Source organism: Austrofundulus limnaeus, unplaced genomic scaffold (assembly GCF_001266775.1).
Source record: "Austrofundulus limnaeus strain Quisiro unplaced genomic scaffold, Austrofundulus_limnaeus-1.0 Scaffold189, whole genome shotgun sequence".
Taxonomy (NCBI): domain Eukaryota; kingdom Metazoa; phylum Chordata; class Actinopteri; order Cyprinodontiformes; family Rivulidae; genus Austrofundulus; species Austrofundulus limnaeus.
Window position 1 is genome coordinate 81,023 of NW_013952591.1, and position 12,794 is coordinate 93,816.

The window sequence follows — 12,794 nt, forward strand, 5'->3', positions numbered from 1 at the left end:
TTTTAAACTGTAAGTTTATTTTATTTAGTTATAATGTAAATCCAATAAAAATTAAACCAAGATTTATAATAATTATCATTTTGATCTGTACAATGGTAATGTCTGACTGGGCCTCGTGACACTTTATGTTCAACAAATTGGGCCCAGAGGTCAAAAAGGTTAAGAACCCCTGCTGTATACCGTTAAATTTGTATTTTAATATGCAAGCTACAGATTATTTCAGTCTGCTAATGTTACACATTCACTCACTTGAAGGCAGTCCAGATGGGGGCTGACCCATGCCAGTAGGCCCAAGACTTAGACCCTGTCTCTGCATCCGGGTTCTTCTTTTCTCCTCCAGTTCTTTCTGGATCTTATAGATCTTCTCTGCTAACAAGTGATAATACTCAGCCTGACAAAGATGAGGAGAGAGAGAGAGAGAAATGCAGCAAGTCAATAAAGTTCACATGGAAATGTTTGAGATCATTTTAAAAAGAAAAGGAAATCAAATGGTAGCATTTAATAACTCTCCTAGATACTGCAGGGTTTCCTCTACATGTAACTGATTGTGGCCCACAGCCACGGCAAAATAAAAGCCGCCACACCTTCAGAATAAAGTTTTTTTTTGTTTTTATATATTAAAACAATGTAAAGCATATCATACATATTTATATCCTTTATTTACGCACTTATTATATTTTGGCAAGGCAAAATATCTATTTGACATGTATCTAATTACATTTTGACTACTGGTAGTGTAAATGACAACAGATTTATTTTAAGTTTAGAGACTCCAGTTCAAGATTTTTTTTAATGACATCAATATTCAAGTTATCTTAAATGTATCTTTAGATATAAGATAAGCTATATAAGATTTAACTAATGCAAACTGCACTTTCTCCTGTTATGTAATTTATATTTAAAAAAAGCTACAGTCTTATCTAATAATGTTTATCCTGTTGATCAACGTTCTTGTTCATAAGCAGTTCAGTGTGGATACAATGAACACATGCTTTTTAAACAAGTATTCAGTTTGAAAGGGTTCATGTTTTTGATCTGAGTTTGTTTTACAGAATGAAATGTCTGAATGAAGTCTAGGTACTGCTAAACAAAAGCTTCAGGAGGGTCCTCATGCTTTTCTGAAATGAAGAAGGGAGGAACGCACTCTGCTGCTGGCCGACTCATACATGTCTCCTTCAACTTTTCGTGCGTAGGCCACCAGGTTCTCCATTCGACGATCCTTAAGAGCTGCAGGATCTGGAGTAGGAAAGATGGCCTGGACACTGCAAGCGGGCAGGCAAATACAAAGAAAGTGAACGGGTTAGAGAAACAATGTGAAATAATACAAGCGTACACTGCAATCACAACTTAAGAACTGATTAAATATGTCTACAGTGTCAAAACCAACAGTCAGAGACACATTCTATAAAATGTTTTTCTTCTTTGATAACAGTCTACATTCTCTTTTAATGGCTTTTTTTGTCATTGTATTTTTTTCTAGGTTTTAGGTATGTTTATTTTAAAACTTTGATCCATCCATATTTAAAAGACCATGTGTTGCTATAGTCAAAGAATTCTGTCTCTACATCTTTAGAAGCAGTGATGCAAGCCCCTGTGGCTTAAAATAAACGAAAACAAAACCATTGTTTTAACCAATCGGATTTTGAGTTGGTGACAAAGTACACAGTATAGTGTTCTCTAAAGAAGTGTTACACGAAGACTTTAGCCTGAACCACTTTGATCCTCAGGACCAAATATAGATTTGGAAGGAAGAGTATGATTTGAACAACTGTTCTGGAGTCATTTCTCATTTCAGTTTTTTGCAGGACATTTTCCCCTCAGTTTTACAAATGACTGAAATGCATCGCAACGACAGAGAACTTTACCCCATGCAAGATACAACAGGTAAAAACTGGGATTTGACTTAAAACATATTTAGGCAGCAAGTTTTAGAGTAGTCACTGATTCTGTTCATAACGTTTATGGACAGAATTTCTAGGAGCAGCCAAGGTGTTGAGGGGATCCTTTTTGGTGACCTTAGGATCACATCTCTGTTTTTTGTGGATGATGTGGTCCTGTTGGCTTCATCAGATCCTGATCTCCAGCTCTCACTGGAGGGGTTCACAGCTGAGTGTGAAGCAGCCGGGATGAGGATCAGTGCCTCCAAATCTGAGACCATGGTCTTGAGCYAGAAAAGGGTAGGCTGCCTTCTCCAGGTCGGGGAGGAGGTCCTGTCTCAGGTGGAGGAGTTTAAGTATCTCAGGTCTTGTTCATGAATGTGGGATGAATGGAGCGGGAGATCGACAGGTGGATTGATGCTGCATCTGCAGTGATGTGGGCGTTGTACCGGTCTGTCGTGGTGAAGAGGCAGATGAGCCAGAAGGCATAGCTCTCAGTTTACCAGTCGGTCTACATTCCTACCCTCATCTATGGTCACAAACTTTGGGTAGTGACTGAAAGAACGAGATCGTGGATACAAGCAGCTGAAATGAGTTTCCTCTGCAGGGTGTCTGGGCTCTCCCTTAGAGATAGGCTGAGAAGCTCAGTCATCCAGGAGGGACTCAGAGTAGAGCCGCTGCAACTCCATGTCGAGAGGAGCCAGATGAGGTGGTTCATCTGGTTAGGATGCCTCCTGGACTCCTCCCTGGTGAGGTGTTCTGAACACGTCCCACTGGGAGGAGACCCAGAGGAAGACCCAGGACACGCTGGAGTCTGGGATTCTCTGCTTAGGCTGCTGCCACAGAGACCCGATCCCCGATAAGCAGAAGAAAACGGACGGTTTTAGAATAGATCATGAAACTCAACCTGACAATATTCTGGACACAACTGTATTATTTTGTCCTGAATGATGTGTTATCTCAGGGATGGGCAGTCCTGGTCCTCAAAGGACCCTGCACATTTTACTCATTGCCTTGCTTCAACAACACCTGATTCAGTGACTGACTTCCCTTCTCAAGTTCTGCAAAGGCCCGTTAATCACCAATTCATTAAAATCAGATGTGTTGGAGCAAAGAAACTTTTAAACTATGCAGCAGTTGACTTACCGACCAGGATTGCCCATCCCTGTTTATTCTTCGGTTCCAGAAACTTTATGTCATTACTCAGAGCCACTGTGTGCCAGTGCCTGTGTGTATGGCCCTGAGTCTGATCAGAACCTTAAAAAGGGCCCTCTACAGCCCTAAATCTGCTTACACTGAAGACCCCAAAGACTAAAGTCTTACATGTGCTTCATAAAACCCAAACAAGGGTCTCACCCCTGGGGCCGGTACTTTTTACATCAGACTTTAAAATGTCAACAACTCTTGTTTATACTGCAGAGGGATACATTAAATGTAAATAATGTAAATGTACTTTATTTGTCATCAGTGCATGTTCCCATGAAATAATCAAATTTGTGCTCTGCATTTGAGAAACACCCAAGTGGAGCAACGGGCAGCTCTGTAAGTACCTGGGGAACAGTTGGGCATTCGGTGTTTTGCTCAAGGACACCATGACATGTGGGCACGAACCTGTGTATTTCTGGTCCCAAGTCGGGACCACTGCCACTGCACCACAGCTGCCCTCCACATTTGGCATCTCCTTTACCAGCTGACTGACTTCATAAAAATATACAGTCTTCCTGTTTAAGTAAACGACTAATTGATCACAAAGTGTAAAATATAAGACTATCTAAAAATTCAATCAGCAAAAATGTCCTTCACCTGTGTTAACTGTTGAAATAAATGGTGTTTTTATGTTTTGTTCAAAACTTTACGTAGAATAGACCAAGGCAATGGATGTCAATGGCGGTATTTCACTGGGGGTTAAACAACAAAGCAGTTTTAAGTGGCCTAAAGAGGGCATTAAATATCTAGGTATTAATATTCCTCTGTCATTAAATGATTTGTTTCACACCAACTAAAGTAAAACTCTGAATATATTTAAGAAGGACTTAGAGCGGTGGTCAGTGTTGCCCTTCTCCCCTCTCAGTCGTATTGAAACCATTCACATGAATCTTTTACCCAGATTATTGTATTTATTCCAAATGTTACCAGTTGGAATACCAAAATCCATGTTCGTTGATCTGGATAAAATGAAATCAAAATTTGTATGGCAGAGCAAGCGCCCTCGCATAAAATATAAAACACTACAGAGAAGCAAGACAGAAGGGTTGCTCAATCTTCCTGTTCTAATATACTATTTGTGGGCTGCACAGTTAAAACCTTTAATTGCATGGATCCAAGAGGATTCTAACACAAGATGGCTGAGCGTTGAGCAAGTGAGATGTTCTGAACCGCTAAAGGTACTGCCATTTTTAGATATTCCAGTAAAGGAACTGTCATTGTGGACTAGAAATACACTTAACATTTGGGGTAAAATACGAGTCGCGTTTAAGTTGCCAAGAGGCTTATCAATATTAACTTGTATTGGACATATTAAATCCTTCATTCCCAATTTCTTAGACAAAAATTTTTCAAAATGGGCTGATCAGGGCCTTATGTTCCTACTTCAGTTAATCAACAGGAACAACCTCATGTCATTCGAAGACTTACGTGGCCATTTTCATCTTCAAAAAATGATTTCTTTCAGATATTTACAATTGCGCTCTTTTTTGACCACACACACAGGAACTGGGAAAGAATACTAAAACCCTTTGCCAACAGAGAATTCACTGATTCAATTCCAAAAAGGTGAAGGTGATAAGAAATTAATAACTAAGTTATATAAGATTTTTCTGTCTATGAATTCAAATGCACCCACTCAGACAAAACAAAGATGGGAGGAGGAGACGGGCAAAATTATTTCTGATGCAACATGGGAAAGAGTCTGGATTGAGGCACACCGAGTTACAAACTCAAATACATGGTGGGAATATAAGTGGAAAATTATTAGTAGATAATTCAGAACCACAGACATAGTTGCTAAAATAGATCCTAAAGTACCAAGTTTGTGTTGGAGAAACTGCGGCTCAGCAGTGCCCAATTGTACACATATTTTTTGGTCATGCCCAAAACTACAAAACTTTTGGGAAGATGTGTATAAATCAGATATTTCAGGAGGTTATACCAAAGAATGTAACAGTTGCATTACTTGGTGTTATTCCAGCTAGCCTGCAAGGACGATCCAAATCTCATCTTTTAAATGTTCTTTTTACTGCAGCCTTGAAATGTATTACAATTAAGTGGATGCAATTAGATCCACCTTCTTACGACTCCTGGGTTCAAAAAGTAAGGGAATTGTACCAAATGGAAAAAATAACATACTCGCTAAGACTTCAAAAAGCTACCTTTAGACTACGCTGGGGTCCAGTAGAAGCCATATTCACGTAAGTAAGCCCAGCAAACCAGGCTCTCGGCCTAGCCCCATTTCATAGTGGATCCTTATTTTTAGGAATGTGTGAAAATGCTGAGACCATAAACGTGATGCTGAAATTGGAAGATTTCACGCTGAGATGTTCAGTCTATGAAAAAACTTCACAGTGTCAACATTTGTTAATCATTGCTGATGTACAGCTGTGTAATTGCTCTGTAAAAAAAAAAGAAAAATCAATAAAAGTTTAAGTTCTTAAAAAAAAAACCTTTATGTGGAACAAGTTGTTCTGCAATAAACATCGAAGTCCATAAAAATGTAGTCAATCATTTTCTCCTGTTACTAATGAGGAGAAATTAAACAAAATTTTGTTCAATTTTGCATAGTTAAGTGTACAATTTTGGATGACAGTTATTGAATTATTAAAAATAAAATTGAAAGAAGTAGGCAGTGTGGTGTTCTTTCGATACGTACAGCTTGTGCACCAAGTGGTTTCGAAGGTCCTGCGTGATGTCCTCATGCCAGAGTTTCTTTTTGCCTGTGGCAGAAGGCGGGGCTGCTGTTGGCATGGATCCAACTCCACCAGCATCATTTAGCAGACTGTAAAAGATACGGGAGGGGCATTAAAAATTTAAGTCTTTTCAAAATTGTTTCAAATACATTTAAAAGCCTCAAAAATTTGGGTTTTTATTTTTTTTTTGAAAATTGGGGGGGGGGGTGTGGTGTTGGTGCAGCTTCTTACCTTTGGTTGCTGACATTGAGATGCATCATAGTGTCCTGCAGTAAACTGGCTTGTTGGTTCTGATGGGTAGCACCCACACCTCCATTGACTCCCATAGGATTCACACCTGCACAAGGTAAAACAGAATGTAGCTTTATATTCTTTCTGCTCCACAGGAAACACAAGTACAAGGAAATGGGGATGCAGCAATACCAGTCTGATACAGTACAGTGTGCATATACTCAGGTGTTCCAATACCACAGTACTAATACCACTTTTTGGCAGAATGACGTTCACCTCTTAGTTGTAGAGGAGATGCAACGTCAGCTGTGTAAAGGTGATTTTAATGAGTGTGAGTGCAGCTACAATGGCAGCTTTTTGAAAGTGAGGAACCTCAAGAATATAAGGTTGGGAACAGGGTATAGTCCAATACTCCATTTATTCCAGGGATTATTTGATGGTGTACTTGAATACTAAAACTGTAGAGGCAAGTAAATAAACACATGGGGCGTCTGTGGTGGCAGGGTTCCTACAGCTTAAAACAAGTTAAATTTAAGGCTTTTTAAGACCTACTTAATGCCACTTGAAACTTAAGATCAACATCACAAAAAACAATAAGAAAAAAAGTATAAGATGAGATGAGCTGCATCAGGACAAAACCAGAGGAAAAAAAAACAAAAACGTAGCAACAATTTTACCCAAATGTTTACTTTATTAAAGCAAAATTTTGTTGACTTTAACAAAATAATTAACAGTAAATTATTTTTAAAAACTAAATAAACGTTACCAATTATTTTAAAATTTGAGATGAATTACACTAATCCTGTATAGCTACAATGTGTTTTTTAAGACCTCTGAAAGACTGATTTAAGACATTTTAAGGCTAATTAAGGCCTTATTTTTGGATTGATGAATTCAATGCCTTTTAATGCTTTTTAAGGATCTGCAGGAACACTGGGCGGAGTGGTTAGGGGAGTCATCCTGGAACTGGAAGGTCGCCGGTTCCATCCCCCATCCAGCCGTCTCAGTCGTTGTGTCCTTGGGCAAGACACTTCACCCACCTTGCCTACTGATGGTGGTCAGAGGGTCCGGTGGCACTGGTGCATGGCAGCCTCACCTCTGTCAGTGTGCCCCAGGGCAGCTGTGGCTACAATGTAGCTTATCACCATCAGTGTGTGAATGGGTGAATGTCTGAAGAGTAAAGCGCTTTGGGGTCCAAGTGGACTTGATAAGATGGTATATTCTAGTATAACCTACCGATTGGGTTCAGAGGCCTCATGCCAGCCTGTCCCTGGTTGGGCATGTTGGGCTGGGTCGTCTGGGACTGGATCTGATTCCCCTGGTATGTGAGTCCCAAGGCAGCATAGGCTCTTTCTATTGAACTGGGGTCAATCTGGCTCGGGGGATTGAGGCTTGGAGCACTCTGTTGGCTGCCAGGGACTGTCCCGAGAGAACTTCCAAGTCCTGTACCAGCTGTACCAAGCAAAGCTGTGACACCAAGAAACAGACAGTTAGCGTATTGGTTTGAAGCAACCTAAAAATCATGATTTTTTTTCTTCTAAGCAAGTCACAAACAATTGTGCAAAGGTCAATTAAATATAGTGGCTGTTTTTTTTTTCAAGTTCAGCACAAAGTCAAACTGGACTATTTTGGTTTTAGAATAAAAAAAACTATCAATAATAAATAATAACGCATTATAATTATAGTGCCCTTTTCATCTTGCAATCTCTAAGGGTTAAAAAGCTCTACAAACACGGCAAAAATTGAAAAAAAGATTAAAGAGATTAAAATCCAAGAAAGTGAAACAAAAGTTTTGGTAAAAAGAAGCATCTTAAGAGCTTTTTTAAATCAGTCAGTGAATTGTGGTGCCCATAGTGTCACGGGGCATTCCAGAGATGTTGAGCAGCAGCACAGAAGACCCTAACCCCCATGGTCCTCAGTTTGGTTTTGGGTTTATAGGGAAGGTTTAAGTGGGCGGAGCTTAAAAGGCAAGTTGTTGTTTTGTAGAGTAAGGAGTTCTTTGAGGTAGGTGGGGACATGTCTATAGTTGCATTGGTGTGTGAGGATGGAAACGTGTTCAATCCTGGTGGGGACGGGAAGCCAATGGAGAGAGTGGAGAATAGGGGTAATGTGCTCCTCAGGATCTTAGATGTAGAGTTTTGGATGTACTGGAGCCTCTACAGGCTCCTGCTGGGTATCCTGATGAGAAGTGTTGCAGTAGTCCAGTCTGGAGGAGACAAAAGCAGCGACCAGCTTTGAGAAAGAGAGAAAATGGAGCAGATTTTGGAAATGTTCCAAAGGTGATAGACAGTGGTCTTGCTGAGTTGGTTGATATGAGATTCAAAAGTGAACTGGGGGTCCATTTACACTGAGGTTTTTGATTGTTAACTAAAGATGAATATTGGAAGCAGAAAAGGGGATTCTGGTCATGGATGATGATTGGATCAAATAATGCTCACTAGAAAGGCTTGAGCTTTGGAACAGAGTTGGAGAAAGTTGTGCTCCATCCAAACCTTTATCTCCTCCAGAAAAGTGGTGAGTTTTGACGAAGATGCTGGACGGTCTCTTCAGTAAATATGAATAATATAAAGCATTAAGTAATAACATGAGCTGAAAACCTGTAAATGTAATCCATTTAAAATAAACAATCATTAAAGGAAGAAATCTGTCAGTTTTGTTAAAATAAAACAATGATGATGACGTGGAAGAAGTGCACTACAGATAGCTTTTAGCCGGCCAACCAGAGTGCTATGTAGGAGCGAAGAGTGACAACAATTTTCCCAAAAGTGCTTCACAGCGGTAGGGATGAGCAGAACCAGGGTGTCCAGGCAGGACTCAATGTGATTTTCCAGTAGCAACAATAACGGTGAGAATGTAGAACCAAGGAGTCACTCAGTAAAGTTGTCTTGACACCAACAGGTAGGCTACAGGTTATCAGATTTGTTACGTTTGATGGCAGTCATCTTGAAAACAAGCTATTAACAGTCACTTGTGCTATAAAACTGTTTAAAACAGAACAACTACAAAGCAAGGTTTGGAGGTACTGTTTGGTCAGATACAGACACTCACACTGCGGGTTCCTCTTGTCTCCTGCATTCTTCAGTGGGAGGCAAACTGGACAGTCATGTCTCGTGCAGTTTTTCCAGTGAGAGATGATCTGCCTTGATGACGCACAGTGAGCCACTGTTAATGGGAAAGAGAAAAAAAGGATGTTTATATATAATTAGAATAAAAGTTTGGAAGGGATGAGAAAAATATTGGAAATAAAAGATCCCAACCTGGAAATTTAAACAAAGAGTTACTAAAATTCTATCATTTTTATTTCAAAAATTAAATTATATGCTGTTAGTTTTTTCGCTTTTTTGTTTGTTTGTTTTGTAACAAAATGTAAACCAGAATGAAACGCTGAATCTCACAGACTTCACTTATTTGGGTGAGTTTCTGAGGTGTTTTGGCCACTGCTGCTCCCTGCACCTGCAGTTAGCTGGTAGCAGGCAGGCAGGGTGAGCTCCCTGAAGTAAACAATGAGCTTAGATCCTATTCAATGAGCAAGTGTGAACAAACTGTTGCTGTTTGTAGGGTTTATGTTTCTTTATGACACATTTAATGTGAAATTCAATTCTAAAACTTTATTTTACAATAAAGTATAACTTTATCAATGTGAGATTCTAGAAGTTACATGGGTGTGAGGGCCATTTAGGGCAACGCAACACCTTGGTGGAGGGCTCCAGCACTTTAAGGAGTTTAGAAGGTTAAAAAGGATAATTCTGATATACACACTCTGATAAAATCCTAAGTTTTCTGTAGTTTAGTATTAAAATGCTGATATATATTCAACACAACATCTAGCACGTTCACTCATTACTACACACTTTTGTTACAGCTTTTTGATTTTTTCTGTCTAAACTAACATGATCTGTGATTTTGTATTTACTCTGTATTTTGGTTGTGTTTTTAGTATTTCTGATGAGTCTGTCCTGTGCTGGGCCACACCCACCTGCACCTCCTCTCAGTTTCTCTGCACAGATGTTGGCTATTTTGGGTTAATTAGTTGGGCTTTATATTCTCTGGAGTTGTGTTTGTTCAGATCTGTACACTGCATGTGTCAGTTGTTGCTCACTGTTTGATCCCTACAAGTTCTGCTCTATTTTTGCTACCTCAACATTTTATTTTGTTTGACCATTAAATTAATATATTACACAGCCATTACTTTTGTGCAGTTTGTTATCGTATTATTAAGTATATTATGCAGATGCAGTTAACCACCTGTTTCTGACTTATCACTAAACAAAAAATGGATCAAAGAGAAAACAGCTTGTCTTTAAAGTACTACATGAATATTCTGGAGTTTTTCAGAAATTCTTTATAAAAACAATAAAAGCAACATTACTGTTGAAGAAATTTTGTAACTGATTAATTGAATATTAGATTCAGTTTTGTATTTTATACTTCCTGATCATTTCAGTCTGTAAGGTTGAAGCTGACAAAGAGTTGGTGTGTTATCATGTGTTCTTTCTCTTAGCCTAAACAAAACTGAGTGACGTTCTGACGTCTGACGTAAAAGGTAACACCTCTGGGGTGTAACCAGGAAGAGATGAACATTATAAGCTCAATTCATTATTATAGTAGAAAGAAGTTGTCAGTGTTTTGCAGAGTGTCTGCTCAGAGCAGAGCTCCCGTGTTTGTTTTGATTTGACCCAAGGTTGTAGCTGAGGCCTGTGCTGCTGAGAGCTGAATGAACCTGATTAGAGTCAGGGGACTGAATAAAGTTTTTAACAAGAAATCCAGCTGAATCCTGTTTATTCGGACATACCATATTAAAACACGTATTTCTTACACTGTGTTTAATTTAGACTTAAGATTTTCATAATTTTATCTTCACATTTGTCTGAGAATGATCTTTAATGTAAAATCTGATTCAGTGATTGGTCCATGCCTGGGGTTTTCCTATTATGTCATCCAGGATCAGCTGCATGTTATAAACCAGTTATTAGACTTTAGAACTTAAAATGTATCCCTACACTTCACTTAAAGTCAGAATCTGATAATGTTTGATGACTAAATTTAAAATCCAACTTTGAGACAAATTTTTTCACACAAATATTTTCTTATCAGCATTCTCAAGAGTATTTGAGACTTTTGACAGGTCCAGATCTTTGTTATAAAATTTTGAAATGCAGGTGGGACATTCATAACTTCTCTACTGAACCCCACTTAAAAAAATAAATAATTAGCGCATTTTATGTTGTTGTTTTTGTTTTTAGGCAAAGGGGCAGTTCATCCGAACCCCCCACCCGGCTACATATATGCTTAAGATGAAGGGTTCTCGTCCACTCACCTTGGCAGGACTTGCCTGCCTGGCAGTGAGTCATGTGGTTGAGGACATTCTTCATGGTTCGACAGTGGGGCAGGTTGCACTGCCTTACTTCTCCATTGGCCTGCTCCCGCCGCTGGCACTTGTGTGCGTGAAGTAAGAGCACCAGTTGCTGCTGAATTAGCTTGCGCTTCTCTGGGTCGGCCGTCGGTGGAGCTCCAGTTGCAGCAGATGCAGCAGAGCCTTGAGGGCTGTATCCCACCAGACCAGCCGGAGCACTGGGCACCATTCCCGGAGCTGCGCCCACAGGTGCACCTGCAGGACCGCCCACACCTGTCTGTGACTGCTGAGTACCCTGGTGGAAGAACAGAGTTCAGGGCAGTTTTAAAGAGCTGGAAATTTTATACAGAGTTCTAAAACAATACAATAACCTGACAACTCAGAACTAAACCAAAGTAAACACAAACATGTTTTGAAGTGACAGACTGGACGCCTCACCATTGCACCCATTCCCTGCATTGGCTGGTTCTTCTTGTCCACGTTGAACTGAGCCAGGCTGTTGGCCATGGGACCTTTGTTCTGGAGTTGAGGACCCAGACCGGCAACTCCCAGGCCTTGATTCCCCTGACCTCCATATGAACCTCCGAAAGAGCCCCCTGGGTTTCCCATCATTCCGGGCTGCAAGAAGAAAAAAACATTTCAAAAAGAAAAAATGATAATGAAAAGAGGAAATACACAAAAGAAAAGTAAGACTGCTTAGAAGATTACAGGAAGGTAGAATTTTGACAAAGACTGCCATAAACCCCATACTTATTTTCTAACCTACCCCCCTGAATGCATCATAGCAAAACAGTTCAACATTACTATTTACCTGCACTGAAAAACGATTTAATTTATGTTGGATCAATTACATTTAAATTTGAGGATACTGATTGATGGGGCATGAGATCTATTTTTCCCTATAACATTAACCTCAGTAATCTTGTGCATGATGAAGCAGAGGTGCATTTTTATGTCACTCTGGGTGGCTCTGTTGCACCTGGCATAAAGCCCTGCCCTGCTCTGCTCTGATTGGATAAAAGGGCTCTGTGGTTCAGGAGGAAGTTTGCAGGATAACTTTGCACAAGTAACACCTTTCCTCTGTCAATCAATCCAAGAGCCAATCCATGGGCAGCATTCTGCTGACGTCAAAACTGTAAGAGCGCAGTACTCAGTTCTACCCGCTTAGAACCCCCTCAGAGGTGGTTCTAAAAGTTTGCGTTTGGAACTCAATGGAGACAGATTTGGCCAAAGCTGAACTGCATTCAGGCGCATGACTTGAGAAGGGGCTCCAGTTGAACCTGTGTTCATTGGGGCAAATAAAAACAAAAACAAAACAAAAAAAGGAATGTGCGATATGGCAAAATTCATATCCCAATATACATTATGATGGGTGGTAGTAATGATATATATCACGATATAAAACTTATAATAGAAAATAAATAAATCACA

The 12,794-nt window shown here is 39.8% G+C and overlaps 1 protein-coding gene across 1 annotated transcript in view; it reads right to left on the reverse strand.

Annotated features, from left to right (window-relative positions):
- Positions 1 to 12,794, reverse strand: part of LOC106524470 (histone acetyltransferase p300) — a 72,179-nt gene that overhangs the window by 40,924 nt on the left and 18,461 nt on the right. The window contains exons 3-10 of the mRNA XM_014018280.1: positions 11,802 to 11,981; positions 11,328 to 11,658; positions 9,053 to 9,172; positions 7,247 to 7,477; positions 6,011 to 6,116; positions 5,743 to 5,868; positions 1,145 to 1,262; positions 250 to 391 (exon numbers count right to left, since the gene is read on the reverse strand). Coding sequence (XP_013873734.1) covers positions 250 to 391; positions 1,145 to 1,262; positions 5,743 to 5,868; positions 6,011 to 6,116; positions 7,247 to 7,477; positions 9,053 to 9,172; positions 11,328 to 11,658; positions 11,802 to 11,981 — 1,354 coding nt within the window. The remainder of the gene's footprint in view (positions 1 to 249; positions 392 to 1,144; positions 1,263 to 5,742; positions 5,869 to 6,010; positions 6,117 to 7,246; positions 7,478 to 9,052; positions 9,173 to 11,327; positions 11,659 to 11,801; positions 11,982 to 12,794) is intronic.